General features: G+C 38.6%; 2 protein-coding genes and 2 pseudogenes across 3 annotated transcripts; 3 read left to right on the top strand and 1 right to left on the bottom strand.

Moving 5' to 3' along the window:
* Position 1: 1 nt before the first annotated feature.
* Positions 2-2,963, top strand: LOC113759167 (annotated as a pseudogene).
* Positions 2,964-4,612: 1,649 nt separating this feature from the next.
* LOC113762541 (probable E3 ubiquitin ligase SUD1) lies at positions 4,613-11,072 on the top strand. 2 transcript variants are annotated; one of them, XM_027306032.1, is made up of 10 exons: positions 4,613-4,688; positions 4,793-5,127; positions 5,541-6,233; positions 6,455-7,222; positions 7,313-7,524; positions 7,620-7,979; positions 8,897-9,057; positions 9,155-9,318; positions 9,441-9,587; positions 10,078-11,072. In XM_027306032.1, exons 2-10 carry the CDS (start codon positions 4,807-4,809, stop codon positions 10,576-10,578), a joined length of 3,327 nt encoding a protein of 1,108 aa, XP_027161833.1. In that variant the 5' UTR covers positions 4,613-4,688; positions 4,793-4,806; the 3' UTR covers positions 10,579-11,072. The 2 variants fall into 2 exon arrangements, with proteins under 2 accessions (XP_027161833.1, XP_027161832.1); XM_027306031.1 differs by having other exon boundaries at positions 4,624-4,723.
* Positions 11,073-11,609: 537 nt separating this feature from the next.
* Positions 11,610-16,927, bottom strand: LOC113762194 (polyadenylate-binding protein 8-like). The gene is given in 10 exon segments (XM_027305520.1): positions 11,610-12,150; positions 12,598-12,798; positions 12,893-13,072; positions 13,864-13,925; positions 13,928-14,000; positions 14,270-14,359; positions 14,451-14,528; positions 14,622-15,278; positions 15,453-15,571; positions 16,154-16,927. Coding segments are annotated over 10 exon segments (1,959 nt in total). The 5' UTR covers positions 16,407-16,927; the 3' UTR covers positions 11,610-11,904.
* Positions 16,928-17,671: 744 nt separating this feature from the next.
* On the top strand, positions 17,672-17,762 carry LOC113764303 (annotated as a pseudogene).
* The last annotated feature ends 744 nt before the right edge of the window (positions 17,763-18,506 follow it).

An 18,506-nucleotide genomic window follows, 5' to 3' on the forward strand; every position in this document is an offset into this window, starting at 1 on the left:
AATGATGTGGTGGAAAGGAACAGTATGCATCGACGGTAGGTATCGAATTGACGAGCAAAATCGTAAAGGAGTCAGTGATGTGGGAATGGCGCCCACTGTACAGACTGCCAGACCCAATGGTAAGGCGATTTCATTTATTTAATCCGAAGATGCGCTACAACAATCTTCCAATTATCAATCACTACTTTTTCTTCTTTTTTTTTTTGGTAGAATTCAGTTTGATTTGGATTGATTGACTCTAATCACTGACTCCAATCAGAACATATTTTGGAATCACAAATTGTAGAATTAAGAACCATTTTTGACATTTTTATACATTCCCCTAATGCAATTTCCAAGAACTTCTATCACGTATAATCTTTGTTGAGAAAGTGATTCAAACTTAACAATCGAAACAATTCAATTATCAATTGTGCGACGCCACCCCAGAGACTGAGAGGTCCCTCCACTAATGAGATGCAATAATACTTCTTTGACATATGAGCAATTACAGAGCATGCATGACGATCAACAAAATTGACCCATCGGCCAATGATTTTGTCCTTACTTTTCCTCGGAATAAAGCGACATCTTGTCCTATATTTTATTTTCATAACCTGATCTACATGCTTGCCTCTTTTTCCTAGGAAGGTATCAAATGCTAATTAATACCCCTATATGCCAAGTTTAATTTCTTACTAGGATGGACTAGGGAGCATTACTTATTTAATACCCCCATCTTTAATTCCTTTTTTTAGAACGATAATATTTATACAACATAATCTATTTTATTAGATTGTAAAATGAATTAACAGATACACAGATCTGACTAGATTAAAAAAATATTTTAACTCATTTTTTAATTTTTTTTTACTACAAATGAGATTCAAACTTTCGATCAACAATTTAAAGAAGAATTTAATCCTTTTTTCAATTCCTTGATTAGTCTTCTTTTTTATTCGTATCGAATGTGGATTGAGATTATTGTTTTATTTGGTGGAACACCAACTGTCACCAGTCAGAGCAACTACGGGCGGCTTTCCAACTCCAAGTGGATGTTTTCAACTTTTCATTATGTCTCTTAGCGTCTAAAAGAATTTGGGTCACCATATCATGGACCAGCTTTTTGTTTGAAAGGTCAAAAAGAAAGTTCATCCATGCTTTTACTGGTTTCGTGCAACTTTTGGATCACAAAACTATTTACTCTAAGGGAAATTTGTCTAATTGATCCCTAACATTTATCAAAAACACTTTTTTAGTCCCTAACATATAAAATCAGCCAAAATTATCCCTCACATTTAAATTGTGATCCAATTTGGTCCTAATGCTCGTTTTTGTTCATTTTTCCGGTTAAAAATAGCACGTCTCTCTCACGTGATCATATTATTAGGGGTAAAACCGGAAAACACATTTCATTACCGGTTGAAAGTAAAAGGATAGGGGACCACCATCCCCTTTTCACCTTTCCCCCTCAAATTACAATTTCAAGAAACCCTAAATTGCATCCCTTAATTAACAAGCATAACTTGGAAATGTTAGTGATGATGATGACGACGACAAAGCTGTAGAGTAGGGATGTAATCGAGCCGAGTCAAGCTCGAGTAGTGCTATACTCGAGCTCGACTCGACTCATATATCCCTAGGCTCGAGCTCGATCGAGTCAAAAAAATTGATACTCGAAACTTGACTCGATGTACTCGCTCTAAGCTCGAAACTCGACTCAATAAGGCTCGACCCTTAGTCAAGCCTTATCAAACCGAGTCTAATCAAGTTTTTTGACTCGACTTGACCAAAAAACTGAGGCATTTTTTAGACATTTTTTCTTTTTAGGTATTTTTATAATTATGTTATTACTTTTTTACCCTTATAAAAATTTATTATAAAGAAGAGTATATTGTAAATTTCGTATAACCTATACCCATAATAGTCATTTTATAATTATAATACATATATATTATTTAAATTATAAATATATTATTTAAATAGCTCGGCTCGACAAGCTACTCGACAAGCCTCGAGCCAAAAATTTGAGACTCGAAACTCGACTCGAACGCCAATCGAACTACTCGAAACTCGGCTCGAACTCGGTTTGACCGAGTTCGAGCCAAACCTTGACCGAGCTACTCGCTAGTAGCTCGGCTTGCGTACATCCCTACTGTAGAGTGTGACGGCCTACGTGCTTGGGGACATGGCATCTCGTCCTAATTTCTGCCTTAATGAATTGGATTTCGTTTTCTCCACCCTCGTCGTCAGCTCCATTCTCAATTTCCTGCTCAAGTATCTCTTGGCACCCACCTCGGGGGTTGAGGGCGCTCCTTTTTCTGGCCGCCTCCCCTCCATCTTCGCCGTGTGTCCTACCAGCCATATGTTCGAGCCGGGGACTTACGGCGTGTTCAGTTAGATGGGAACTTTTATGTACAAAGGCACCCTCTTTGCAGCCGTGGGTTTCGCCGCCGAACTCGTGGGAACTGCCATCTCCAATGCCCTGATCAAGATGAGGAAGAAGATGGATCCCAATTTCCAGACCCCCAACAATCCTCCTCCGACGCCTTTGAACGCTCTCACCTGGGCCGTCCACATGGGCGTCAGCAGCAACTTCAGATACCAAGCCCTCAACGGCATCGAGTTTCTACTTGGCCAAGGGCTTTCCCTCTTTTCTCTTCAAAAGCTTCGTCGTCGTTTTGAGGTGCTTAAATAATGTCCTTGGAGGGATGTCTTTTGTCGTACTGGCCAGGTTAACATGATCACAGGCTGCTGCTACTGTTGCTGCTCCTCCTCTTCCTCTGTCTTCCGCTGCTGCTGAACTGGAACAACAACAACAACAACAACTAGTCAAGGAGGATGAGGAGGTGGTGGTGGGTGTCTGGGAAGGTGGTGCTGCAGCTGGAGATGCTTTGCCTGCTGATAAAGTCAAGTGGTCCCCTATTATTTTACTTTCAATCGGTAATAAAATATTTTTTCCGGTTCTGCCCCTAAAAATATGATCACGTGAGAGAGGCGTGCTATTTTTAGCCGAAAAAATGAGTAAAAAAGAGCAATATGACCAAATTGGATCACAATTTAAATGTGAGGGATAATTTTGGCTGATTTTATATGTTAGGAACTAAAAAAGTATTATTGGTAAATGTTAGGGACCAATTTGGCAAATTTTCTTTACTTTAATCAAGTCTGCCATTCAACAAGAACATATAAATGTTTTTTTTTCATTTATTCTCATTTACCTATCAAAATAACTTCCTCTACAAATTCGAGAAGCCAACAAGTTGGGCAATATGAAGCTATGAACAATAAGTTGCTGTTTGTTTGGATAGAGTATTATTCCAAATAATTATTTGGAATAATTATTGTAACACTTTTTGTGATGTGATATATGTGAGATAAAAAGGTGGTTGAGAATATAAAAAAATTAATTGAGAAATGTGTTTATGATGCAAGCGAAAATTTTTTTTGGAAAATTTTGCTATCCAAACATAGCGCGCCCGCATTCTTCTTATCAAACTCTAATATGCATGTCTAAATCTTTTATTAAATCCTATCAAGTAATCCATAAATCCTGTGGATTTTACTCTCATTACCAATCCTTTTATTTTGGATTCAGTTTATCCATCGAGTAATCTCTACCCAAAAAGTCGATCCTTGTTTACCAACTGTACATTGTCTAACCAAATTCAATTATCTCTTGATACGTTCTGCTAATTTGAATTGTTCAAAAAAAAAGTGAATTAGATTTTTTCAAACTAAAATCAATATACATTGTGTTAAATCAATTCATTGAATTTTAAACTCGGTAGAATCATAGAAAAATTCAACATTTTATGAAGGAACACTACGAGTATGTAAAGTGTTTTGGGAACGATCACATTCATTAATTGTTTATTTTTTATTCGCCTCTCTCTAGCTAAAATAACTTTCTGTGTTTCCACATAATGCGTTTAATTAATGAGTGGTTTAGGCAATTGACAAGCCACATAAACGAAGTCATAAATTTTCATTAATTCATGTCTCTTTCCCCACCTCGTGGCCTTCATATTGAACGGTTGTTCTTGTAAATACAGTAATCCTCCTTCATTACTTTCAACTTGTAGTACATTTTAAATCAAACCGCTCCATGATTCGCCATTCTTATCCGAAATTATTATAATCTAACTAATCGTGAATTTTCATATTTGCATTAATTAATTAATTAAAAAAAACACTGGATGTTGTTACGAAAATGGCTATTGTGTGCGTGCATCTAAAAACCAACTCCAAAACATGCAGCTTTCTCCTCAAAGTTGTGGTTGGGTTTGGAGAGGATAGTTATCCTCTGGGCTGGACAATTCTTTGTGCGCAATCATTAATAGGCTTGTGTTAAAAGAGGGCTTGGGCTACACGGCAAAATCCTAGCAGAATTAGCAAACCCGAGCTTCCATCCATATACTGATGGTCCCCTTAAAAGCCCAAACCCAAAAAAAAAAATAAAATTCCCGGCGTCCCTGAGCAAGACCTGCCCTGGTTTTAAACATCACTAACCAATAAAAGATCGCCACGTGTTCCCGGAATCTAGCCGACTCCGTAATCGAAAAAAGAATTAAGAAAGCAAAAAGAAAAAAAAAATCCCAATCAATTTAAAAGTCAAAGCAACCCTCAGAATTGTTCAACCAAGGCTGGAGGACAAAATTGTCATTTGGCGCTGCTCGCATCACCGCCGTTCTTCCTCGATCCATATCGTCAGTCTCCTCTTCATCACCAATCCATTCTTCTCGTAATCACCAAACCTAATCTATTTATCTGTCGTAATTGTTCAATAAACCTAATTTTCTCTTGCCCATAGCAAATAATTTTTCTATGGAGATCGCACCGACGGTGCCGGCGTCTAGCGATGGCCGCGACAGAGGATCCCTGTCCGTTTCATCACCCAAGGCGGAACCTACGTCTTCTGCTTCGGCGTCGTCATCTTCGGTGGCGAAAGAGGTGACTAGTAACAGTGCGGCCGTGAGCAGGTTCGATGATGACGATGAGGAAGAGGATGTCTGCCGGATCTGCCGGAACCCCGGTGATGCCGACAATCCTCTCCGATATCCATGCGCTTGCAGTGGTAGTATCAAATTTGTTCATCAAGATTGCCTGCTTCAGTGGCTCAATCATAGTAATGCTCGCCAATGCGAGGTTCGGTGGTTTCTGATATTCTCTGTTTAGTTATGATTTCCTTTCTTTTTTTCTTTTACATGTGGTGGTATCTGCGGGTGATCTGGATTTTGGTTAGGGCTTTTTACTTTTCCTTTTCATTAAGTGTTTACTAGTCTAGTATTTAAGCATGTAAGGAGTTTTTTTATCTGAATAATTTTTAGAATCCTGAATTTGAGAGGAGAGGAGAAGTTAATAGAGATCACAAGAGCATGAAATTCAACGGCACCGAAACAGTTTGTTGTGTGTGTCTTTGTGTTTAATTGAATAAGCTGTAGTTGAGAAAGTTTAGAACAAGCCGATTGGTAGGTGGCTTATCGTTATTCTCGTTTTTAAGATGGTAGGTGTCTTTCTTGACTGACATTCATTATCCCTCTATGTCACATGAATTGCAGGTTTGTAAGCATTCATTTTCATTCTCTCCTGTTTATGCCGAGAATGCTCCAACAAGGCTTCCATTTCGAGAATTTGTGGTTGGGATGGCAATGAAAGCGTGTCATGTCCTACAGTTCTTCTTGCGCCTTAGTTTTGTGCTCTCTGTCTGGCTTCTCATCATCCCTTTCATAACATTTTGGATTTGGCGATTGGCTTTTGTTAGAAGTTTTGGTGAAGCCCAGAGACTGTTTTTGAGTCACATTTCTACTACAGTAATTCTTACTGATTGTCTGCATGGATTTCTACTTTCTGCGAGCATTGTGTTCATATTTCTTGGGGCAACTTCTTTGAGGGATTATTTTAGACATTTGCGAGAGCTTGGAGGGCAAGATGCTGACAGGGATGACGAAGGAGAAAGAAATGGAGCTCGTGCTGCAAGAAGACCTCCTGGTCAAGCTAACAGAAATGTAGCAGGTGAAGGAAATGGCGAAGAGGCTGTGGGACAGCAGGGCGTTGGTGGTGCTGGTCAGATAATCAGAAGGAATGCAGAAAATGTTGCTGCTAGGTGGGAGATGCAGGCTGCTCGTCTCGAGGCTCATGTGGAACAGATGTTTGATGGATTAGATGATGCGGATGGAGCAGAGGATGTGCCATTTGATGAGCTGGTTGGAATGCAAGGACCTGTTTTCCACCTGGTTGAGAATGCATTCACTGTAAGTTTCTCTGTGCCATAGCCATTTTTGTTCTTTTCCATAACCATTACTTGTTCCTTAGCTCAGTGCATTAAAATATTTTTTTTTACTTAGTCTGCTCTGAATAACTTCAGGCTGAGGTTTGTATGCATTTAAATAAATTATGATCTGCCACCCACTCACCATTACCTTTTATTTTTAAGAGCAAGTCCGTTGATACACTTCTTTTTGCTTCTGACTAGGTTCTTGCAAGCAACATGATATTCCTCGGAGTAGTAATATTTGTGCCATTCTCATTGGGAAGAGTTATACTTTATTATTTATCGTGGCTTTTGTCCTCAGCTACTAGCCCAGTATTGTCAACGGTCATGCCACTTACAGAATCAGCCCTCTCGTTGGCCAATATTACATTGAAGAATGCATTAACTGCTGTAGCGAATTTGACTTCTGATAACCAGGATTCGAATTTACTTGGCCAGGTTGCTGGAATGTTGAAAGTGAATGGAACAGGGCTGAATGAAGGATCAAGCAACCTTACCACCTCCTTTTCATCTGAACTGCTGAAGGGACAACCTGTTGGGCCATCACGTCTGTCGGATGTTACCACGCTTGCTGTGGGTTACATGTTTATCTTCTCCCTCATCTTCTTTTACCTTGGAGTGGTCGCATTAATTCGATACACTAGAGGGGAGCCGTTGACCATGGGGAGGTTCTATGGTATTGCTTCTATTGCAGAGACTATTCCATCACTGCTAAGGCAGTTTGTGGCTGCAATGAGGCATCTTATGACCATGATAAAGGTTGCTTTCCTTTTGGTGATTGAACTTGGAGTTTTTCCTTTGATGTGCGGCTGGTGGTTGGATGTCTGTACCATAAGAATGTTTGGGAAATCTATTGCACAAAGAGTGGAATTTTTCTCGGTTTCTCCATTGGCAAGCTCTTTGGTTCATTGGGTTGTAGGAATTGTGTACATGTTACAAATAAGTATTTTTGTCAGTCTTCTTAGAGGGGTATAAATCTGCCCATCAAACAATCAATCACTTTTTATCAATTTTTTATGTCATTCTGAATTTATCAAATAATCAAGAGTTTGTTTGTAGGTTTTACGTAATGGAGTGCTTTACTTTCTTCGAGATCCAGCTGATCCAAACTATAATCCATTCCGTGATCTGATCGATGATCCAGTTCACAAGCATGCTCGTAGGGTTCTCTTGTCTGTTGCTGTTTATGGGAGTTTGATAGTTATGTTGGTCTTTTTACCTGTTAAACTGGCCATGAGGGTGGCTCCCTCAATTTTCCCTCTAGATATTTCGTAAGTCATCTCCTCTCAGTTTCTTCTCCCCTAAGATTGTTGCATTCAACATTTTGAGTTCTCACACTCTCTCTCTCTCTCTCTCTCTGTTGCAGTGTATCCGATCCATTTACTGAGATCCCTGCTGACATGCTACTCTTCCAAATTTGTATTCCATTTGCTATTGAGCATTTTAAGTTGAGGACAACAATCAAGTCCCTACTCCGATACTGGTTTACTGCAGTTGGTTGGGCACTTGGTTTAACTGATTATTTACTTCCTAAACCTGAGGATAATGGAGCTCATGACAACGGAAACGGGGATCTAGGTAGGCAAGATAGAGCTAACGGACACCTGGGTGGACAGGATAGAGCCTTAGTGGGAGTTGTCCCTGATGATGTGAACAGAGCCAGGAATGCAGTAGGAAATGCCAGTATGTCTGAGGAGCTTGACAATGATGAGCACTCTGATACAGAGTAAGTTGCAGGAATGCTAACGATGAACCATATTCTTATTTGGACAATCATACCTCTCATATGCAGTATTCATCCTTAATAACGTACAATTGTTGGTGGAATAAAATTTTTGCTTTGGTGTGAGCTCTTTAGAGACCTAGTCCAGCCTATGGTTGTTGGAGAATGTTATAGCTTGGATGATTCATATAATTGTCTACTATTATGAGCTTTCTTTAGTCTTGACAGTAACATTACCTATACTCCAAAATTTACTTCCCTAGCTAACTAAACTTATAGAATCCTTACTACCAAGCTGATGAAGATATTACTTTGAGCTTTCCCTTTTCTAGTCTGGGCCCCTTGGACTATGTTAGTTTTTTCTTTAACTTGGGAATCCAATGACTTTAATTTACCTGTGGACACTATGATGCTAAATGACTTTAGCATGCCGTAATTTTTGGTTTTCCAACCACACTTCTATCTTTTCAGCAAATTGAACCTCAATTTCAATATACTTTTCTTTGCTGCATTCGAGGTTTTCTTGGAATTCTTCTTTTCTGGACTCTTCTAGCTATTTCTGTGATTAGCTTGATGCATTTTACTTGATTTGATTGAACTAGTACTGTGTTATACTAGAATATTTTTTTTGGAAGTGTAATTTTGGCAATTAGCTGTAAGTAAAAAATATGAAGTCTCAGTCCAACTTCAAAATCACTGAGTTCTCTTTTATCTTCCTCTCTGATTTGTATTTCAATTCTCTTCATCACTGCTTGTCTTGTATATTCTGTTAAAATATACAGCTACCATTATCTGTCAATTGGTTTCAGCAAATATCTCATTGGATTATAAATCAGCTTTATGTAACTACTGGCTTCCTGAGACTGTCACCCCCTGCCCCCGGGGGGCATGTTCCTTACATGATCTCTTTCATCTTCCAGTAGGTGCAGCTTTGTGCTTCGAATTGTGCTGCTGTTGGTAGTGGCTTGGATGACTCTTCTTATCTTCAACTCTTCCCTGATTGTTGTGCCTGTTTCACTTGGTCGAACACTTTTCAATGCCCTTCCACTTCTCCCAATAACACATGGAATAAAGTGCAATGGTAATACAACAGACTGCAGCTTTTGCAACTGTATTAAAATTATTTCCTGTTTATGGGATGAGAAATAATGCCTGATATTTGTTTTGTTTTTCTTCAGACTTGTATGCTTTTGTAATTGGAAGTTATGTCATTTGGACCGCTGTGGCTGGAGCAAGGTACTCAATTGAGCAGATAAGAACAAATAGGGCTACAATTTTGTTTAAGCAAATTTGGAAATGGTGTGGGATCGTGATTAAGAGTACTGCATTATTATCAATATGGGTATGGACATTTTAGTTCTGAACAAGTCACTGTTGTATTTGAAGTTTTCTAATTTTTTTATGGGTTGTTTGTTTGTTTTATCTGATTTCCTTACTCCTAACTCTTTTTCACTCATCTTCCAGATTTTTGTCATTCCTGTTTTAATTGGACTGCTTTTCGAGCTCTTGGTGATTGTACCAATGCGAGTGCCCGTGAATGAAAGTCCAGTTTTCCTTTTGTATCAGGATTGGGCCCTTGGATTGATCTTTCTTAAGATTTGGACTAGGCTGGTGAGTATTGCATTTGTATATTGATCCTGATTTTTTCTACTCTTCTTATGGAACTATACTGCTTGTAAATTCAGTTTCTGAAATTTGTGGTTATCTCTTCTTGAATATGAAACTAAATGATTCTATCACAAAATGGGAAAAAAAAGATAGCTTCTAATATTATACTGCTTTTGAGAGAACTAGCTGATGGGGGAAAGCATGAACAAATTCTTCTGAATGCTTTTTTATTTTTTCCAATATCACTTGTAGACATATGTAGAATACTTGCTAATCTAGGAATGGACTGTGCAATACTAAAGCTGAAAATTTGATTTGGTTTATATGTGTGTAGTAGGTGAGAGATATAGGCATCTCATTTGGAAATTTTTTTTTTTTTTGCATTGATATCAGTGAGTTTTACATCTTTCTGACCATGGAAGAGCATTTCTATTGTTGAGTTGATATTTGAAGATTAGGTAAGATTCTTATTCCTAATGAATTGTTCAAACAGGTCATGCTGGATCAAGTGTTGCCTTTGGTAGATGAGAGTTGGCGAATAAAATTTGAGAGAGTCAGGGAGGATGGCTTCTCTAGGTTGCAGGGCTTCTGGGTGCTGAGGGAAATAGTCTTTCCTATCATTATGAAGTTGCTCACTGCCTTGTGTGTTCCTTATGTTTTAGCCAGAGGAGTGTTTCCGATATTTGGGTACCCATTAGTGGTCAACTCAGCTGTATATCGTTTTGCCTGGTTGGGTTGTCTTGGCCTCGGTTTGTTGTGGTACTGTGCAAAGAGATTCCATGTCTGGTTCAGAAACCTGCACAATTCTATACGTGATGATCGCTACCTCATTGGTAGGAGGCTTCATAACTACGGTGAAGGTTTTGAGAGGCAAAATGGTGGTGTTTCCCGGGAAGGACAAAATTCTAATGAACATGGCACTAGCTTACTTCAGAGTGAACCAGATGCTACCGATGTAGGGATTAGGCAAAGGCATGTTCGACAAGATGCTTAATCTTTAGGAGAGGTGTAAAGTAGGGTGTCAATATATCAGCTTGCCAAGGTTTTCCTCATGTGAGGATTGGGCGATGGTTGAAGCATGTGTTGAAGCATCAATTTTTTTTTGCGGGCTTTTGTGAATATGACGGGCCAAAATCTTCGAATGATACAAATCAATGAGAATGTGTATAAATCATTGTGGAACTAGTACTTAAATGTATTCTGTCTGGTCAGTTAGGAGTATGCTTAGGACGCCATTTATGTCAAAATTTTTCTTTGTAGGATTTCGAACACCTTCGTGATGGTGGATTGCCAAGTAGTTGCAGATGATGAACGTTTAAGCATGTTAGATGGCAGCGGACTGCTTTGATCCGTCTTGGTTCTTCTTTTTTCAAATTATGGAAAAGAACTTTTTGACAGGGTTCTTTCCTGCTTTTCCACACAAGTGGACATAATACCTGTATTTTGCATATTTGTTAGCTCGTAACATTTGTTGCGATTCGTTTTGGATCTTGAAATGGCTTGTTAATATTAGTCAGTGTGTTGCTTACTGTAGCACCAATTGAGCTAGCCTGCAATAGTAGCAGCAAAAACCATTGAAGACCTACGATTGTTAGCTAGCCCTGCGATTGAAAAATAAAACATAAAATAGAAAACAAAGCTATGCTACTGAACTATCTTATGCTTAGCCCCAGAAAAAAGAATGAAAAAGGAAAAACTATTTCCATCTAACACGAGAGGAAAATAAAACATACAAAAAAAAAAAGAAGAAATAACCATCTTAAGCTTAGCCCCTGAAAAAGAATGAAAAACAAATCTCAAGCTTTGATATCTCGTATCAATGTGTAGAGCGTTACGCCCACCATATTTTCGTTTTGCTGTTCTTCCGCCGCGCATTTAGGCATATGCCCGGTCGCCAATGTGAATAAGAAAAAAGTCCTGACGTCGACAATTGATATTCTATGTGATGGTATTCGCTCTGAAGAATGACAAACTGAAACGACGACGCCTACTGACAACACACCTGATCACTAAATAGTTAAAAGATTTAGACTAGACCAGCCCATTACTTTGGCTTTGAGTTGCTTTATAGAACCTGAGGAAGACAAGATTTATGGCAATTGGCAACACGTCCAGTTCCCACTAACATAGATGATACAGCCTTCTCATCTACAGATGGGAAAGCGAGCTAAGAAAACAATCCTGAAATCCAAACAGGCAAATAGATCAACATAACAAAATAGTGCATTCCAACCTCAAAAAGAACTGAATCAATGCTCCAACCCTCGTGTTTCAAAAACCAAAGCACAAAAGTCTAGATTTAACTCCGCAATCAGTTCACTCAGGAAACAAGACCATCGTTCAAGGACAATGATGCCAATTGATCAGCAGGATTGGTTGCCTGCTGCTGCTGAGAAACATTCCTTAAGACCTCCATGGCCTCTGCAACCTTCGACTTCAGAGCTTCTGGTGACTCAAGCAGGTGTAGAACCTCTGTCTGGTCCATCTCCAAAAGCATACCAGTAACCTTAGCTGCTGTTTCAGGCTCCAACTGTTCGACAAGTGGGTATAGATTCTCGCCCAACATCTGCAGATAAAATCATAATACTCAGTGATGACAAATTTTAATCCAACTCTCAAACTAAGCATTCATCAGTCATTAGTCACTCAACATTATATTGGTAATGGGAGGGGGGGTGAAGGGAAGTGAAGAGCAGATTGTACAGTAAGAACATACTCCAGTAAAACTGACAGAAAAAATTACTCAAGTACTACTATTTAAAAATTAGAACCCAAGCAAAACAAGTAAAATTCAAACACAATCAATGTCAGACAAATAAAAAATCACCTCATTAGAACAGAATGCAATAATGGATTTCAAATTATGGCAAGCTGAAAATACACAAATATACACCATTCCCAAGTATGTAAGAAATCCCCAGCCCATAAAACAACTATAAAAACACACACATACTCCTGTTTTCTTCAATGGACTCAACAGCTGAACAAATAGAAGAACCACAAATTAACCTACCGTCCTCTGATCAGCAGGAGAAGCGTTGGCAAGCGCAGATGCCAGAGCCCCAATTGGGACTGGCTGAGATACGACATCACGTAATGGCATGCCGCCCATATCATATGGGACGGAAAGCATGCCTCCAGCAACACCTGGCATAGAGACATCAGGCAGGGCACGTCCTGGAGGGTAACGATATCCACGTCCCCTTGGAATCATCTGTCACAAAACGAACAAATTGGGAAGATGCATAAAAGAAGACAGGAATAAATCCGCTGCCTCGAGAGGATAAACATAAAATCCATCTGCAAACCTGCTGCTGCATCATTGGAACAGGTTGTTGACCCTGCTGGACCGGAACAGTACCACCTCGCCTGCCACCAGGACGCTGTCCTTGCTGCCCTTGCTGAACCATTGGCACAAAAAAGTTCGGCATTGGAGCTCCACCAGGCCTCATTCCAGGAACAAGCTGCTGTTGATAGCCAAAACCAGGCTGAAATGCAAAACAGAGAACAGAAACGTGTCCTCAACTTTCCAATAATTGTGCAAATCAATCCACCAGACAGGCACAAACATGACAAAATACATGATATAATATCCCTATACTAACTAATACATTTACCCATCCTAGAATGCCAGAGAGAGAGAGAGAGAGAGAACGCTGAATTCAAATTAGTTCAGAAAGAAACAAGTTGCTCCTGTAACATAAATTTGGCAAATCAATAAGAATAATCTCTGCTTAAAACAGAATAGACCTAACAATCAGTCACTTGTTTCTGTGACACACTAGTGGTGCAAGCACAACATATCAAGAGATGTTACTTAGAAACACAGAGAGCTATAAATTCAGCAATAAATGTATGAAGAATGACCTAATAAAATTATATAGTCAGCAGCCTTTTGCCACCAAAAATCTTAATTTACATAAACATGTTTTTGTGAATGCTTTGATAGCTATTATCAGCTTACCACCAAATATAAACCTTCCTATACACAAACTAATGACAACGTTACACTTCACAAAAGAAAGAACATCAAGACCAGTTAACTGTTATCCGCCCATAATAACTTGTCAAATCAGCCACAGTCATCTCAAAAGGCTCTGAGAAATAAAGCACAAATAGATGCTAAACTCTAAAACTCTCCCCTTCAAAATCTAAGACAAAATGGTGAAAGTGAGCACACTGTGCCTCAAGTAAACAGCTCTTTCCAATCAGCTTGTCTTAAAAAATGAGTAATCAGCACAACCAGATTAAGAAACAGACTCATGAAGAATGTATTTACTTGGGGAGGAATGATAGCAGGTGGCGGCTGTCCATAAAATATTTGTTGCCCTAGACCAGGACGCCAGGGGGGTACATTGGCATTCTAGGAGCAACAGAGGGTCCCATTGCAATTGGACGCAATTGAGAAAATTGAGCCTGCATGAATGCAAGGAAAATTACCCACATTCATCAAAATAACCATAGTAGATATACAAAAGCAAAAGTATCAAAATTTCAAAACTGGAGAGAGAGAGAGAGAGAGAGAGAGAGAGAGATCAGGTGCGTTCTTCACATTACAAAGATTCCATGGAATATAATTCTCATTCAATAAAAAAGTGTACTCATACTCTTATTCTAAATTATCACTAACTGTCATGAGGTTTTAGACTACAAAGTCAAAATAAGAGATAGCATCCAAAATATACCTGCAACCTTGCTCTTCTCTCTTCCTTTCTCTGTGCAAGAGCAACATAAAGTGGTTTGCTAACAATCATCTTCCCATTCATTTCAGAAAGCTGTGGCAGTACAGAGTAACATTGCACCTTGAAGCTCAAATGGAGGAATATAACACACTGAAATTTCACAAAAACAAAACCACAAACTTACAGCTCTTGATGCTTCTTCAGGAGATGAGAATGCAACAAACCCAGATCCTCTGCTGATTCCATTGGGATCTCGCATAACCTGGAAGATACAAGTAGAACACAAAAACTTAATTATTGTGACACAACAATTGGATAGAGAGATGCTATTCAAACAGACACAGGCACCAGAGACCTTGCATGAAGTTATAACACCAAAGGGGGAGAACAATTCCCTAAGCTTATCATCATTAATGCTGTCATCTAAATTCTTTATATAGAGGTTCAACCCTTGTGATTTGTCAGCAGCCTCCTTAATACTCTGCTCGAATCGTTGTTTTAATTCTTGTTCTCTCTCAGATTTCTTTTGGGCTTTCCCAACAAACCATTCTTTGTTATCAAATTGATATCCATTAACAGCTTCAACAGATTTTGCAGCATCTTCAGGGTTCTCAAAGTTCACGAATCCAAAACACTTTGACTTTCCATCTTCATCCCTCATTACCACAATACTAGTTATTGTCCCATAATCACCAAATACTTTCTTTAGGTCTTCATCAGTGGTTGATTCTGAGAGATTCTTCACAAAAACATTAGTAAATTTTGTCTTGTCTACAGCCATTTCTCTTTCTTGTTTCCGAAGGAAAGGTCCGACATATACTTGCTTATCATTCAGCAGCATCCCGTTGAGTTTCTCAATAGCTTTTTGAGCAGCTTCATCAGTATCATATTGCACAAACCCATAGCCCTTTGACTGACCAGAAACATCGGTTGCCACCTTGCAAGAGAGAATGTTTCCAAATACAGAAAATGTATCGTGCAAAGCCTTATGGTCAATCGCTTTGTCCAAATTCTGTCAAGAGAGAGAAAATAATCATTTGAAAAGAACTAAAAAAAATTCAATTGGGAGCAAAGATGTTACTGACCATTGGACCATAGGGTACAACGACCAAGCCCCCCCCCCCTCCTTTCAAAAAAAAAGAAAAAGAGAAGGAAGGGAAAAAAACTGAAGCAGAGAACCATATACCTTAATAAATATATTTCCAGCACCACTTTTACGTATGCTGGGGTCTCTATGAGAATACATAACTCTAATGGGCTTCCCATTGAGAGGAGTAAAATTTAGGATCTCTAGAGCCCGTGCAGCTGTGTTGGAGACAAAGAAATATGGTTAGCAACAGCACTGGGGAATAAGACCCAAACACAAGCAGACAGGATGGAATGAAACAAGAAGACCAACTAATATACAGTAGTAAAAGAAAAGTTTACTGTTGCAAATAGAACTTCAAAAGGACTAGCCATGCCTGGATGAACTGCTGAATAATGCTTCAGAGATGCTCAATAATAAGACCAGTAATTCCTTAGAAATGATAAAGATGAACTATTATATATCACAAGAATTCAAATAAACAAAAGCATGGTCTTTTCCTATTAGGAGGACTTGAAATACGAAACCAAAGGATGTGCATCTCAAATAAAAATCAAAGACTACGATAACACTAGTGTCCTCAACATAAACCAGACACATACATACAGTAATGATAATCTCATAACTCACCCAAATCAGCGATATTTACTTGAGAACCCAGGAATAGATGACTTTTTCAATAAAATAACACCCGAACTCCACATAACTATGACAGTAACCATTAGGTCACCAAAGCAGCCAAGGAATTGAATAGAAATATGAAGGCAGCATTAATTGAAGGATAAGGAGTATGAACTAACCATCTTGCGGATTGCCATAATTGACATAACCATATCCAAGTGACCGGCGAGTCGTCAAATCCCGGCAAACCCTGACCGAAACCACCTGTCCAACCTGGTTGAACAGATCGTAAAGCTGCGAATCAGTCACGTGCAAATCCAAGTCACCTACATAAAGCGACGTCGGCACGAACTGAGGATTCGCACCGCCAGCAGCAGCTATAGTAGTAGCATTCACATTCATCACCGACTGCGGCACCTGAACCTGAGCCATCTCAACTCGAAAACCGTAGCTAAATGGAGGACAAAAATTTTAGGATATTTTTTGGAAATTTTTCAATTTTTTTTGTGATTTTTTTCTCGCTTCCCTCTCCTCTTGTTATTCGAGAAACAAACCCTAGACAGTAGCACCAAAAATTATGACAGTCTAAATTTGGAAAATGTTCCCGAAATTTTCGTTTTTTTTTCTTGCCTTCAATATATTAAAAGAAAATCCAACAAAAAGATATTTTTAAACTCAAAGATTTTCTTTTTCCTTTTTTTTAGCTTTTTACACTAAAAAGAGAGAGGAGAGGGAAGGATGAAAATAGAGAAGGATAAGTCGGAGATCCGACGGAGGGTTTGGGAGTATCGCCGCCGACAGCGACGGCGACGGCGCTGTGGGATGAGAGAGGAGGGGCAGGGGAGCAAAGAGCAAGTGCACGGGGCAAGGGCAGAAGCGGCGGTTTTTTTATCCCTGGCGGGCTCAATAGCGGTGCGCGCGGTTACCCTAGGGGGTGGGCAAGCTTGTGCACAAAATCTGCGCCGTTGGATTAGGAGAGGGGTACGCTGGCGGTTGGTAGATACGGGAGGAGGATTGTATATTTGTGCCATTCTCAAAGGGTTGGGTTGGGATTTGATGTTAAGGGGAAAAAAGGGTATAAATTAACAAATCATGAGACTTCTAGTTATTATCAAATAATTACTCTTTTTATATGATTTTGAAGGTAAAGTAGAAGATCAGAAGATTGCATCTGAATTTTAACTGGAAAGGAGCAAAATTGTTCGTTGGTTGTATGTAAAACAATCCCTATGAACTCTGCAAAATAACAATTGGGAATGGGCATAAATCAGAAAAAGTCACACAAGCTTTCTTTTGTTTTTTGGGTTCTATCAAATTTAGGAGGAATGGAGGAATGCCCTTCATTCCGTACGAGAAATTTATATCAATCTAAAATAAGTACTAAACATGTTTTAGTTGATTCAGAATCAATATAAAAAAACATTTTATGTGAATATATAAGAACCTTACTTACTAATTTACATATTGAATGGAGTTCACTTAACATGTCAAATGAAATAAAATGATACTCTCGTATATTCACGTGAAACCTTTCATTGGTTCAAAAAAAAAATAACTAGTAGGCGTATTTAGCAATTGCTTTGATGGACATAAAATTTTCCTCCCGATACTATAACCAAGATAAATTGAGTTAAACCATTGAGTATATATTATTGGTTTGTTTGCAAGATTCCATAGCTGAGTTTTATTTCACTATAGTCCCTTCGGAGACATCCGATAAAATTGGAACGATACAAACTAGCATGGCCTGGGCAAGGATGATATGCGTAGATAGTGAGAGTTTTATTTCACTGGACCTATCTTCTACGTCTGTTTGGGGCACAAGCGCATGGTCATAATGACGCTGGATTTATTTCAAACTAGTATTTTGACCCGTGCTACGCACGGAGTTATATTTCAAATCAAAATAATATTTTATATATTTATATATTGTGGTACAAAATAATAAATATATATAGACTAAAAATTTTAAAGAAGTGTATGCCTAATATCTTGAAAAAAAATTAATATATAATGATTTACATGATAAAAGAATTGTTAATGCATTTAAGGTGAGGGTTAAGTTGGGTAGTAAGGTGAGAAGAGTTTTCTAAAAAAAAGTCAATTTATCAATATCCGACAAAACATATTATGTTATACCTATATATCAAAACTTATAATATAAAAAAATAAATTATAACCAATTTATTTTCTTCAATTTTTAGAAAAAAAATCTTTCTCCTATCTTATGCCCCCTAAAATTGTTGACTGCATTTAGATTAGCATTTAAAATTCTCCGTAATATGTGTTTGTAGAGTTCTCAAAATTATTAAAAATCACCATCATTTCCCCCCTCCCTTATACGCCAGCTAGTCATCAGATACCTCCTACGACTTTTATATCTTCTATCATGGTACCATCCTCTCTATTATATATTTTTTTTGTCATCTCTGTCATATCCCTGTAATCCCCTTTCTTCTTCTCTCCCTTCTCCGTCCATCCTTGTAACTCATATTTCTTCTTCAACCTTTCTTGCTACTTTTCAACATCTCA

Source organism: Coffea eugenioides, chromosome 2 (assembly GCF_003713205.1).
Source record: "Coffea eugenioides isolate CCC68of chromosome 2, Ceug_1.0, whole genome shotgun sequence".
Taxonomy (NCBI): domain Eukaryota; kingdom Viridiplantae; phylum Streptophyta; class Magnoliopsida; order Gentianales; family Rubiaceae; genus Coffea; species Coffea eugenioides.